This window comes from Entelurus aequoreus, linkage group LG16 (genome assembly GCF_033978785.1).
Source record: "Entelurus aequoreus isolate RoL-2023_Sb linkage group LG16, RoL_Eaeq_v1.1, whole genome shotgun sequence".
Classification (NCBI taxonomy): Eukaryota; Metazoa; Chordata; class Actinopteri; order Syngnathiformes; family Syngnathidae; genus Entelurus; species Entelurus aequoreus.
This window is the reverse complement of record NC_084746.1, coordinates 3,538,674-3,551,979: the sequence shown is the minus strand read 5'-3', so window position 1 is coordinate 3,551,979 and position 13,306 is coordinate 3,538,674. Positions and strand designations below refer to the sequence as shown.

At 38.8% G+C, this 13,306-nt stretch overlaps 1 protein-coding gene across 1 annotated transcript in view; it reads left to right on the top strand.

The window, feature by feature from the left end:
* prkci (protein kinase C, iota) overlaps positions 1-11,719 on the top strand; it is an 82,836-nt gene extending 71,117 nt beyond the window's left edge. The window contains exons 16-18 of the mRNA XM_062023815.1: positions 883-972; positions 8,011-8,126; positions 10,573-11,719. Of these exons, the coding sequence (XP_061879799.1) occupies positions 883-972; positions 8,011-8,126; positions 10,573-10,660 (294 nt within the window). The 3' untranslated portion in view covers positions 10,661-11,719. The remainder of the gene's footprint in view (positions 1-882; positions 973-8,010; positions 8,127-10,572) is intronic.
* Positions 11,720-13,306: the final 1,587 nt, after the last annotated feature.

The window sequence follows — 13,306 nt, the reverse complement described above, 5'->3', positions numbered from 1 at the left end:
ACATAATGATATGCGCTCGGCATTACATTTCTTGAAACCAGCAAACTTATACTAAAAAGTAGTTTATTGTTCTTAATGGAAAGGCAACAAGGCAAGCGCTTGTTACTCTCGGGGTCTCCTAGCCGCTCAGGCAAATCATATTGTCTACAAATGCATTTTTCCATGGATAACATGACATCATCCCGCCAAGTGCGTGCTCTTTCAGTCAATTAGTGCGCATATATACAGCCCGGCCCCCGGCCAAAACATTTTTAATTGTAATTTTGAAGGATTCATCTGAATGTGCATGAACTATTTCTGTTCAAAATTGTTAGAAATGTTAAATGTTTAGATATTAACTGTCAGTTTACTGTACTCTGCCAACTGTACTACTATATGAGTACCTATTTTCTATTGTTTCACCGAAAATAAAACAGCAAAGTCCATTTGGCTGTCATCTGTTTTAATTATGAGACACAATTGTGTCAAAAGTCATGATTTTTTTTTTCATGCTTGAAATAAGAAATGATTACTTTAAAAAAGTAGTTTTCTACTTGTGAGTGTTGATGACACAGCTTTGCAACAGTTGATATTCTAGTTTCAAGCATGTTTTACTCAATATAGCTCATCAAATCTCAGCAACAAGCTGTAATATCTTACTGAGATCATTTAGGACCAAAACCCTTAAAACAAGTAAAACACTCTAACGTAAAATCTGCTTAGTGAGAAGAGTTATCTTATCAGACATAAAATAAGCAAATATCACCCTTATTTGAGATATTCAATCTTACTTAGATTTCAGTTTTTGCAGTGTATATTTCAGTCTCTGCCTTGTTGCCGTTTGTTCTCACCGGCACACTTATTGCCCCGTCTCTCACTCGTCCCCTCCTTTTTCTCTCGCAGGAACCTAAGGAGCGTCTGGGCTGCCACCCTCAGACGGGCTTTGCTGACATCATGGGCCACCCCTTCTTCAGAAACGTTGAATGGGACCTTGTGAGTCTTCTTCTCCTCTATGGCCATTTACACATGACCAACGTATACCAACTGTTCCGTTTTGACCGTTTCTATTCATGCCAACAATTATTTTGGATCTTGAGATCGTAAACATTTCAAAATGAGTCTCAAAGTGGACCTAATTTGAGAAAATGTTAGCATTACTATTATAATGTAAACGCTTAAACAGTGACAATCGCGTCAAAAATGCACAGTGCATCTTTTAAAATGACAATTATGTAGAAAGTAAACGTAGATACTTTAGAGCAGTGTTTCTTAACCATAGGGCTATGAGTTCTGGAGTTTTGGGCGCAGGCGTCCTCCCGAATGGGAATCCATCCATTCTGAGGACAGTCCTACTCGACTACGAGTGACTGCGGATGATGATGATGATGAGTGCTTCATAAAGCAGTGTTTGTCAAAAACTGTAGTGTGCCGTGAGATACAGTCTGGTGTGCCATGGGAGATAATGTAGTTTCACCTATTTGGGTTAAAAATTATTTTTGCAAACCAGTAATTATTGTCTGCAAATGATGTGTTGTTGTTGAGTGTCGGTGCTGTCTAGAGCTCGGCGGAGTAACCGTGTAATACTATTCCATACCAGTAGGTGGCAGCAGGTAGCTAACTGCTTTGAAGATGTCGGGAACATGGTTTGTCGTGATCACAATATGCAGACGATATATATATATATATATATATATATATATATATATATATATATATATATATATATATATATATATATATATATATATATATATATATATATATATATATATATACTACCGTTCAAAAGTTTGGGGTCACATTGAAATGTCCTTATTTTTGAAGGAAAAGCACTGTACTTTTCAATGAAGATAACTTTAAACTAGTCTTAACTTTAAAGAAATACACTCTATACATTGCTAATGTGGTAAATGACTATTCTAGCTGCAAATGTCTGGTTTTTGGTGCAATATCTACATAGGTGTATTATATAGGCCCATTTCCAGCAACTATCACTCCAGTGTTCTAATGGTACAATGTGTTTGCTCATTGGCTCAGAAGGCTAATTGATGATTAGAAAACCCTTGTGCAATCATGTTCACACATCTGAAAACAGTTTAGCTTGTTACAGAAGCTACAAAATGGACCTTCCTTTGAGCAGATTGAGTTTCTGGAGCATCACATTTGTGGGGTCAATTAAACGCTCAAAATGGCCAGAAAAAGAGAACTTTCATCTGAAACTCGACAGTCTATTCTCGTTCTTAGAAATGAAGGCTATTCCACAAAATTGTTTGGGTGACCCCAAACTTTTGAACGGTAGTGTATATATATATATATATATATACATATATATATATATACACTACCGTTCAAAAGTTTTATATGAAATACTTGAATTTCAGTGAATTACAGCTATATGTATATATATACACATATATATATATATATATACACATATACATAAACTTTGTAAATAACACACGGGAGTATTTCTAGTCTCTGTGGCAGTCAGACTTCAATGGGTGACTTTACAGAGACGTAAAGAAGTAGGAGTGAGTCAAAAGGCTCGCGACAAACAAAAGACGTGGGAGGCGTCACTTCGCTTATCACAGCCGACAGAGGAGTTAATGAAACAGATGAGCTGAACATGCTCTCCTCCCTTGTGCGGCAGATATATCTTTCACGTACTTCCTGCCTGTGGTTTCCCATCCTGGTCTTGTGAGCGTCTCAGTGTCCTCCATGACCTCACAGCATGAAGGCCCGCATGCTTGAAGGAAGACCCGGCGATATGCCACACTTAAACTTTGACCTTCCCTCGTCCAGCATCTGCTCTCCGCTTTCCCTCCCCGCTGCAATCAATACGTAGATTGCTTTGTAACTATTTGTCAGACGTCTTACTCTGCTCCTGGCTCCCTTTGAATTGCCTTTTGATGATGATAAAGGTGATGAATAGTTCGGTTGATGAGGCAGCACTTCGTCATACTCACAAGAGACTTTGTGTTTCTTTTCTTTACAAAAGGTCATTATGAGGTCATCATGCACACTTTCCAGTCAAGTGTTGGACATAGCTCATGTTTTATTCCATCTTCTCAAGTGACAATACTGTCGAAATAGATGTAGAGTAGTACCTCAACATACGAGCTCAATTAGTTCCACGACCGAGCACTGAGCTCGAAACACTTGCATCTCAAATTAGCCCCACCCGTAGAAATGAATTGAAATCTAGTTAATCCATGCTTGGCCTTCCAAAACACCATAAAAGGGTTTCCCCCAGATTACGAATATAATTATGGCGATGGGGGCTTGGTCAATACGACATCATATCATTTGCATAATTGGCGATGAAGCATATATTTTCTTTGGTAAAAGAAACAAAAAATGTACATATATTTAAAAGCAATCCCCACATCTGCGGTCCTCTCCAAGGTTTCTCATTGTCCCATTGGCTTGAGTTTTTCCTTGCCCTGATGTGGGATCTGAGCCGAGGATGTCGTTGTGGCTTGTTCAGCCCTTTGAGACACTTGTGATTTAGGGCTATATAAACAAACATTGATTGATTGATTGATTGATTTAAGAAAGGAAAACAAACTTTTAGATCATAAATATTGTTTGGAAAACAATAAAATAGTAGTCAAAACAACCACGCTGGAAAAGTGGCTGAAGGTGGATTTCTCAGATGAAGCTTCGGTTGAATTACATCACAGCTGCGGCAAATATTGCAGGAGACCTAATGGAGCCCGCATGGATCGGAGGTTAACCCAGTGTTTCCCACACATTCATTTATTTGTTGCGGCCCGCCACGAAAGAATTACGTCCGCCACAAATAAAAATAATTTTTTTTTCTTTTTTTTCGGTCCTGTCCAGCTTCTCAGGCAAATCATATAGTTGATGTAGATGCCCATATAGGCTGTTCAGATTTACTTTACTAAAGAGTAGTGTAGGATACTTCTCTTGTTGCCTTATTTGTATTTGACCACTACTGTTTTCTGTTTATTTGTCTTTGACTGTGGCAGGACACCTCTGCCTCTGTTTCACTTTATGTTGCTGGTAAATAATATGGTTGTAATAGTAGGCTTAAGTTAAATTATTTAGTATGCACTAATTAAAGGAGCAGAGCTTAAAGAGACATTTTAGCTTTTATATTTTTTGTAAGAACCACAATTAATAAATATATTTCAGTGAATAACTTATTGTTCAAATCTGTATATAAATATGTACATAAAGTGTTGTAATTATATTGTAAAATGGATGGATGGACGTTTAAAACAAAACTGTTATTATTAATTAGTAAGTATACATTTTTTGAGCCTTTTTAGAGAAAATCATATTGTAGTAAATTATGCAAATTACTCGATGATGTCATGGTGACCACGCCCATAGCCACGGAAACACTGTAAACCCAAAAAACATTTAAGTTTGATGGCGGAAAAATCGTAGTCAAGGGTTACATCCAATATGGAGGTGTGCGAGGCAATGTCAATAGCCTAAAATATCAAGAAGAATTAGGTACTTCTCACATTCCTAAGCATGAAAGAGGTCACATTTTGCAGCAGGATGGTTCTCCATCGCAAACTTCCTTCCCTACATCAAAAATCTTCAAGGTGAAGAAGATTAAGGTGCTTGCCAGCCCATCACCAGACATGAACATCATGAGTATGTCCAGGGTAGAATGAAAGAGGAAGTGTGGAAGATGAAGACAAAGAATCTTGATGGACTCTGGGAGGCATGCATGACTGCTTTCTTTGCTATTCATCATTCAATAAATTGTATGAATCATTGTTGAACCGCAGTTTATTTAAATTGTCATTACTTCCACAAGTGGGGGCAAAGTGTATTACGACTGAGAAAGCTTTGCGACCCTTTATGACAGTGTTTTTCAACCTTTTTTGAGCCGAGGCACTTTTTTTTCATTGAAAAAATGCGGAGGCACACCACCAGCAGACATCATTAAAATATGAAACTCAGTTGACAGTAAAAAGTCCTTGTCGCAATTGTTGGATATGACTTTAAAGCATAACCAAGCATGCATCAATATAGCTCTTGTCTCAAAGTAGGTGTACTGTCACCACCTGTCACATCACACCCTGACTTATTTGGACTTTATTGCTGTTTTCACGTGCGTAGTGTTTTACTTCTTATCTTGCGCTCCTATTTTAGTGGCATTTCCTGTTTTGTCGGTATTTTCCTGTAGCAGTTTCATGTCTTCCTTTGAGCGATATTTCCCGCATCTACTTTGTTTTAGCAATCAAGAATATTTCAGTTGTTTTTATTCTTCTTTGTGGGGACATTGTTGATTGTCACGTCATGTTCGGATGTACTTTGTGGACGCCGTCTTTGCTCCACAGTAAGTCTTTGCTGTTGTCCAGCATTCTGTTTTTGTTTACTTTGCAGCCAGTTCAGTTTTAGTTTCGTTCTGCATAGCCTTCCTTAAGCTTCAATGCCTTTTCTGAGGGAACTCTCCTTTTGTTTATTTTTGGTTTAAGCATTAGACACCTTTTTTACCCGCACGCTGCCTCCCGCTGTCGTCTGCATATTGTGATCATGACAAACCATGTTCCCGACATCTAGAAAGCAATTAGCTACCTGCTGCCACCTACTGGTATGGAATAGTATTACACGGTTACTCCGCCGAGCTCTAGACAGCACCGACACTCAACAACAACACATCATTTGCAGACAATAATTACTGGTTTGCAGGGCCTTTTGAATATCTCCCTAAATCTAAGGTCTCAAGGTTGGCAAGTATGGGTACCACAGTCTTTTATTTTCATTTAAAAATCTGGGGAGGGTTTCTCTCTATTTTTTAAATTTTATTTTCAATACTGTAAGGATAGTTTTTGAACAACTTTATATCTATTTTATTTTAAGAAACAAAAAATACAATTGCAAAAAAGCATCTACGGGGGGAAAATTTTAAGTTTTACAAACATTATTATTATTACTATTCTTTTTATTTACTGTTTTCTTGACTAACTGAAAATCACAAAAATGTATAAAATGTTTTCTGTGACAAGCTTGAAACTACAATCATAATTATACCGGCACTATTAAGTTAATTGCAGTTAATTTGGAGCAGCTACAAGAAGAAATTGCAGATAATTCTGTACTTTCATGAACATAGTTAATTTATATTTTTACAATTGTATTTATTTCTGATACATTTCCAACATGACCAAACTAATGTGTTGTTTTGTATGAATGAACTGGCTGGAAGTGTTAGACTCTGTGACAGTGTGTGTAAAGTGGGTCACAAGACACTGGTGAATGTCAACGGGCAGACGGACATGTGACCTGTGCAAGTGGACAGACTGGGCGGGATCACATGACCTCTCGTCTAGCCCCGTTTGGTCTGGAGTGCAGAGACCTGGCAGCCTCTCAGGATTGTCTGGAAGGATCATGTTCTTACCCCGTAACCACTGACCTCCATGTTTGGCCTGCCGTGCATCTGATGGCTTTTAGGGAGAACAGTGGAGACTGCCCTTTACTTTCTACCACATGGCACCACTTCATCTTTATTTAGGATGAATTATTAAGACACTCTAATAGGTTGTTTGGAAATGATTGATTGATAGGGACCGGAAGCCGCACAATTGGAGTTACTGATAAATAACTGAGGTATTATTAAAATAACATTTTTCCATTTGGGGATGGCGCGGTGTGGCTGGGAGAGTGGCCGTGCCAGCAACCCGAGGGTTCCTGGTTTGATCCCCACCTTCCACCAACCTCGTTGTGTCCTTGAGCAAGACACTTCACCCTTGCTCCTGATGGGTGGTGGTTAGAGCCTTGCATGGCAGCTCCCGCCATCAGTGTGTGAATGTGGAAATAGTGTCAAAGCGCTTTCAGTACCTTGAAGGTAGAAAAGCGCTATACAAGTATAACCCATTTACCATTTGTAATAAATTAATTGTAAAATAAATTGGTCTATACAAACATGTTTAACATTACATAATTAAACATTGGCAATGGTTACTAAAATGAACAATTATAGGTTGGCAATAAAGTAATTGTAAAAACTAACAATATAAAATGGTAATAAATAAAAACCTTTTTTTTTAATTTAAACAATTTGAATACAATAATTTTAATTAATGCGGAACAAAGAAAAACACATTTTAATTCCGCCAGGAGGTTATGTAATTGTTAGCGAGCAAAATAACTCCTAAAGTTTTGGGATGATTTTGATGAAACGTTCAGGAAGTTTTTGTTTGGACCTTCAAGCCCTGTGTGTGTATGCTAGTGGCCCCGCCTCCTCCCACAGAGGCAAAGATAGCGGATGACTATTTTTCTTCCGCTGTAGATAGCTCAACAAGTCATGGGCGGATTTTCATCCAACTTTCAAGAAATATTTGATAAATGATTACCGTAATTTCCGGACTATAAGCCGCACCTGACTATAAGCCGCACCAGCTAAATTTAGGGGAAAATACAGATTGCTCCATATATAAGCCGCACCCGACTATAAGCCGCAGGGTTTTGATGTGTAATTAGCGTAGTATATAGGGGTTCCTGCTACCACGGAGGGGATTGTCGGGACAGAGATGACTGTTTGGGAACGCAAAGCGTCCCATTTATTAACAATAAATCTTTCAATCATTCAATCAAACTTTCACATCTTTGACATGGCGAACAGCATTCGTGCAGAGTACAAATAATACAACGGTGCAAAGTAATACGAAGTGCTCGCCTGTACGTTATCAAAATAACCAGCCTACCGGTATATGAAAAGTCAGTCTTTAATCATTGTGTCATCGTCTTCCTCCTGCGTACTAAAACCACCGAAATCCTCTTTGTCGGTGTCGGAGAAGAACAGGCCGTATATAAGCCGCACCCTTGTATAAGCCGCAGGGACCAGAACGAGGGGAAAAAGTAGCGGCTTATAGTCCGGAAATTACGGTACATTTTGAGCATGATCTTGATTCAGGACTTTTCCTAATGACCAATGGGAAGGAGGACTTGGCAGAGGTCTGCGCTTTCCCACTTATTTTCTAGTTTAAAAAAAATGCATTTACAGTGTCGTCATAAAACTAACCCTCTTTGTGTTTGTTATCCCAGCTGGAGCAAAAGCAGGTGATCCCTCCATTCAAACCCAACATCTCCGGCGAATTCGGGCTGGACAACTTCGACGCCCAGTTCACCAACGAGCCCATCCAGCTGACGCCTGATGATGAGTGAGATTTCACCATTTTTCATTTCCGTTATTTAAAGCAACACTTGTCAATCACACACACGTTTGCGTTTGTGTTTAATTTCCATTGCCCGTATTTTTCGGACTATAAGTCGCAGTTTTTTTCATAGTTTGGCCGGGGGTGTGACTTATACTCAGGGGCGACTTATGTGTGAAATTATTAACACATTACCGTAAAATATCAAATAATATTATTGATCTCATTCACGTAAGAGACTAGACGTTTAAGATTTCATGGGATTTAGCGATTAGGAGTGACAGATAGTTTGGTAAACGTATAGCATGTTCTATATGTTATAGTTATTTGAATGACTCTTACCATAATATGTTACGTTAACATACCAGGCACGTTCTCAGTTGGTTATTTATGCCTCATATAACGTACACTTATTCAGCCTGTTGTTCACTATTCTTTATTTATTAGGGACCGCAATGTCCCTTTGGGACAGAGGACCCTATTGAAATTGTAAGGTTTTATTATTATTCTTTATTATTATTCCGCAGCTTTGAGCTGTAATTTGACCCCCTTAACATGCTTCAAAACTCACCAAATTTGCACACATCACACACATCAGTACTGGCGAACAAAGCGATTTAATCAAAAACCAAACCCCAAAACTCAAAATTGCGCTCTAGCGCCCCCTAGGAAGAAAACACAGAAAAAAAACGCCTGTAACTTCCAGTAGGAATGTCGTAGAGACATGAAACAAAAACCTCTATGTAGGTCTCACTTAGACCTAGATTTCATACACTGACATCTTTCAGCAAAAATCAACAGGAAGTTTGCAATTTCCCCTTCAAAACAAAAGTTTAGTTAAAACAGTCACTTTTGCCTCTTTGAGCTGTAATTTGACCCCCTTAACATGCTTCAAAACTCACCAAACTGGACACACACATCAGGACTAGCAAAAATTGCGATCTAATAAAAAAAAAAACCAACCTCAAAACTCAAAATTGCGCTCTAGCGACCCCTAGGAAGAAAACACAGACACAACTGCTCCTAGGAAGAATACTCAGACAAAACTGCCTGTAACTTCGAGTAGGAATGTCGTAGAGACATGAAACAAAAACCTCTATGTAGGTCTCACTTAGACCTAAATTTCATGTATTGACAACCCCCAGCAAAAATCAACAGGAAGTTTGCAATTCCCCCTTCAAAACAAAAGTTTTTTAAAAAGCGGTCACCTTTTTTCAAACATTATCTCCTCTGAGCGCGTTTGTCGTGTCTGCTTCAAACTAGCACAGGAGAGAGATTGAACCCTTCTGATTGAAGGATACTCAAAGAGTTTGGATAAGTGCTACGGTTTTGATTTTACGAGCCTTCAAAGAAAATAACCACTGTGCCGCAGCACCTAGGAAAAAAACACAGACACAACTTCCTCTAACTCCCAGTACGAATATCGTAGAGACATGAAACAAAAACCTCTATGTAGGTCTGACTTAGAGCTACATTTCATACTCTGACATCGTTCAGCAAAAATCAACAGGAAGTTGGCAATCACCCGTTCAAAACACAAGTTTCATAAAAACACTAATTTTTGCCTCTTTGAGCTGTAATTTCACCCCCTTAAAATACTTCAAAACTCACCAAACTTTTCACACACATCAGGACTGGTGGAAATTTGCGATCTAATAAAAAACCGAACCCCAAAACTCAAAATTGCGCTTCTAGCGACATTTTTAAATAAAACAGAGACAAAACTGCTCCTCAGAGGAAAACACAGACAAAACTGCTTGTAACTTTCGGTAGGAACGTCTTAGAGACATGAAACAAAAACCTCTATGTAGGGCTCACTTAGACCTACATTTCATAGATTGACACCCTTCAGCAAAAATCAACAGGAAGTTTGATATCCCCCCCTTCAAAACAAAATTTTTGTAAAAGCGGTCACCAAACATCAAACATTATGTCCTCTGAGCGCGTTTGTCGTTTCGGCTTCAAACTACTACAGGAGAGAGATTGAACCCTTCTGATTGAAGGATACTCAAAGAGTTTGGATAAGTGCTACGGTTTTGATTTCACGAGCCTTCAAAGAAAAGAACCACCTAGGAAAAAAACACAGACACAACTTCCTCTAACTCCAAGTACGAATATCGTAGAGACATGAAACAAAAACATCTATGTAGGTCTGACTTAGAGCTAGATTTCATACACTGACCACTTAGGACTAGCACCTGCCAAATATGCGGGCCCGACCAACGCTGCTTGCAGCTTTAATTTTTAATTGCCTTTCAAATGTCTATTCTTGGTGTTGGGTTTTATCAAATAAATTTCCCCAAAAAACGCGACGTATACTCCAGTGCGACTTATATGTTTTTTTTCTTCTTTATTATGCATTTTCGGCCGGTGCGACTTATACTCCAAAAAATACGGTATTTAAAGCAACACTCTCGTCAATCACACACACGTTTGCTTTTGTGTTTGGCAGTGACGTGGTGAAGAAGATCGACCAGTCCGAGTTTGAAGGATTTGAATACATAAACCCACTCTTGATGTCGGCCGAGGAGTGTGTGTGACGGGATCCCCTCCACACACACACACACACACACACTTATCTCAGTGTCTTCATGCTGCGTTGGCGACATCATGGTTTTTCTGCCAAACACGAGTGTCACACTTTAGTTCTAACGCACATGTCCTTAAGTCTATTTTTCTCTTCCTGAATTATTTTTATATCATATAAAAAGTGCACTGATGTCATGGTGTCATGGGGGATGGCGATGGCCTCTTTTACAAAAGTTCTTCCAAGGTTACTGGACTTAATGTCGGCAGCGGCGCAGAGAACGGAGCCTGTCACAGGAAGTGAGCGTCCATTCTCACCTAGCGGGCTGCTTTCAGTTCTTATTTTATTGTACATACATTTAGGAAACTGCTGTTGCGGAGAAATGTTAGACAAAGTTGTTGTTTTTTCGCTCCAAAAAAAGCTCTCTGGCATCAATTCCTTACACTAGCCTTTAAAATAAACAGATGCAAATATATATTTTTATTTCTATATATATATATATATATGTGTATGTATGTATATGTTGTCCTAAGTGTGAGGATCACACACACAAAAAGTCATCTTTATTCCTGCTAGTTGGAGCACTAAGGCTAGAAATACTGTGAACTAAACAGCTCAAACCTTCATACAGGACCAAAATAAACACGTGTTGCTGGTACTCTCTCGTCAATCATGGAAGTTATATTATTACTCTCACCTTTTCCATTGTTTATACTACGCCTTTGTTTTTTTAAATTCCATGTTCTGTTGTCAATCAAAGAAATGTGCAAAGCCACAACATGCTAGTTTGTCTACTATTTTTGTTGTTGTTGAAATAATCAACTTTTGTTTTCTGCTAAATTAAACGACACTAAGCGACGGAGCACAAGCCTTGCTGAATACCGAGTAGCTCATTCATTGGCCTGTTACTTTTATTGTATTTGTTGTTACTTTTTATTTGTACTCTAATCACCATATGTAGTACTAAATGTGACTGGGTGGTTAAATTATTAGTGTGCAAACGGAAAAGAAAAAAAACTGTCAAATAAACATTTTATTTCTCCTTCTGGTAAAAAAAAAGAATGTTTTATTATGTCTGTAATTGATGTCTACAACAGTATTGAACTCAAGTCATCCCATTTTTGGTATTGATGACTTTAAAACATGTTTACAAACAAAAAAGTATCTGGTCAAAACTGCTAAAAGTTGCAATGTGCATGACTGCCAACTACAGGTCTGGAGTGGAACAATACCCCATATCCATCCATCCATCCATCCAGGCCCGGCCCTAACCAATCTGGCGCCCTAGGCAAGATTTTAGGTGGCGCCCCCCCACATCGGCAGTGAAGTGTATATACTCACAAGAAACCGAATAGCTTTGTCTTTGACCTTTTTTTTACTTAAAGAAAGCAAATTAACAATCAGAATTGTTAACAAGATAAAAAAAACAATGGATAAATAAATGAATACAAAAAATAAAAAATGAATATATGAAATACAATATTTTTTACATACATAAACACAAAATAAAACGTGTCAACAAGTTGCATAAAATAAATTAAAAATACAATATAAATAAGGCACTGCAGAAAACAAGATATCAAACCAGTATGACTTTAACAACTATATTACAAAAAAAGGGGATCCAACAGAGTTCTCTATTTGTGCTTTTTAATATTGCATTAACGAGAATGACTTACAAATTACTGTACACCATGGAGTACTGTAATTACCTAACGTTACATTATTATTTTCCATAACAATTTAGCCCCCTCCACAATATTAACCCGACGTTAAAACAGAACTACTCATTTATTGATTAGGAATTGCTGAATCATGTAACATTAGCTTAATGCTAAAGGTTACTATCACATTCTGTAACAGACAAATAATTTCATGTAGCGTTACCTCCCTGCTACCTCTGTCTTTTTCTCGTTTCTCCTCTTCTTTTCTCTTTTTTCTTCCCTGGGCCCCTGACAGTTTTGGCCGTTTTGACATCTTGTGTTGACTTTTTTATGTGGTGACGTCCATAAAGAGTCATGATACGGGAAGGGAGGGGGCGCACCGTGCGGGGGGAGGGGGGTGCGTAATGTTGTAACAAATAATATTTCTATTAAATAGGCTTTACTTTGCATTTTAATTAACGTGGGATTATTTTATTTATTTAGAAATAATAGTACCAACTTTTTAATTTTTTTCCTCCAACATTTGTGGCACTGGCGTGGCGCCCCCGGATGGACGGCGCCCTTAGCATTTGCCTATACGGCCTATGCCACGGGCCGGCCCTGCATCCATCCATCCATTTTCTACCGCTTGTCCCTTTCGGGGTGGCCACTCACTGCATAAAACGTGAGCACAAGCCCATTCTTCTTGGCGCTATTCCTTTTTTTTGAAGCAGGGACTATTTCTCCTGGCCTGGAAATAGACCTCCCTTTTTTTAGACCAGTTGATCTGCTGTCTCTCTTTTCTGCTCTGCCCCCCTCTCCTGCGTGGAGAGGTTATCAGGTGACCACGTATGAAGTGCTCGCTGTTCAAAGTCGGGACCCGGGGGGTGGACCACTCCTTATGCGTCAGTCGGTGACGTCAGCGCCCAGGCGGGTCTACATGCAAGAGGATCCCGCTACGGACTGGACTCTCAGGTTTTTAACCGTATCCACTTGGCATCCATTGCACCGGGTGA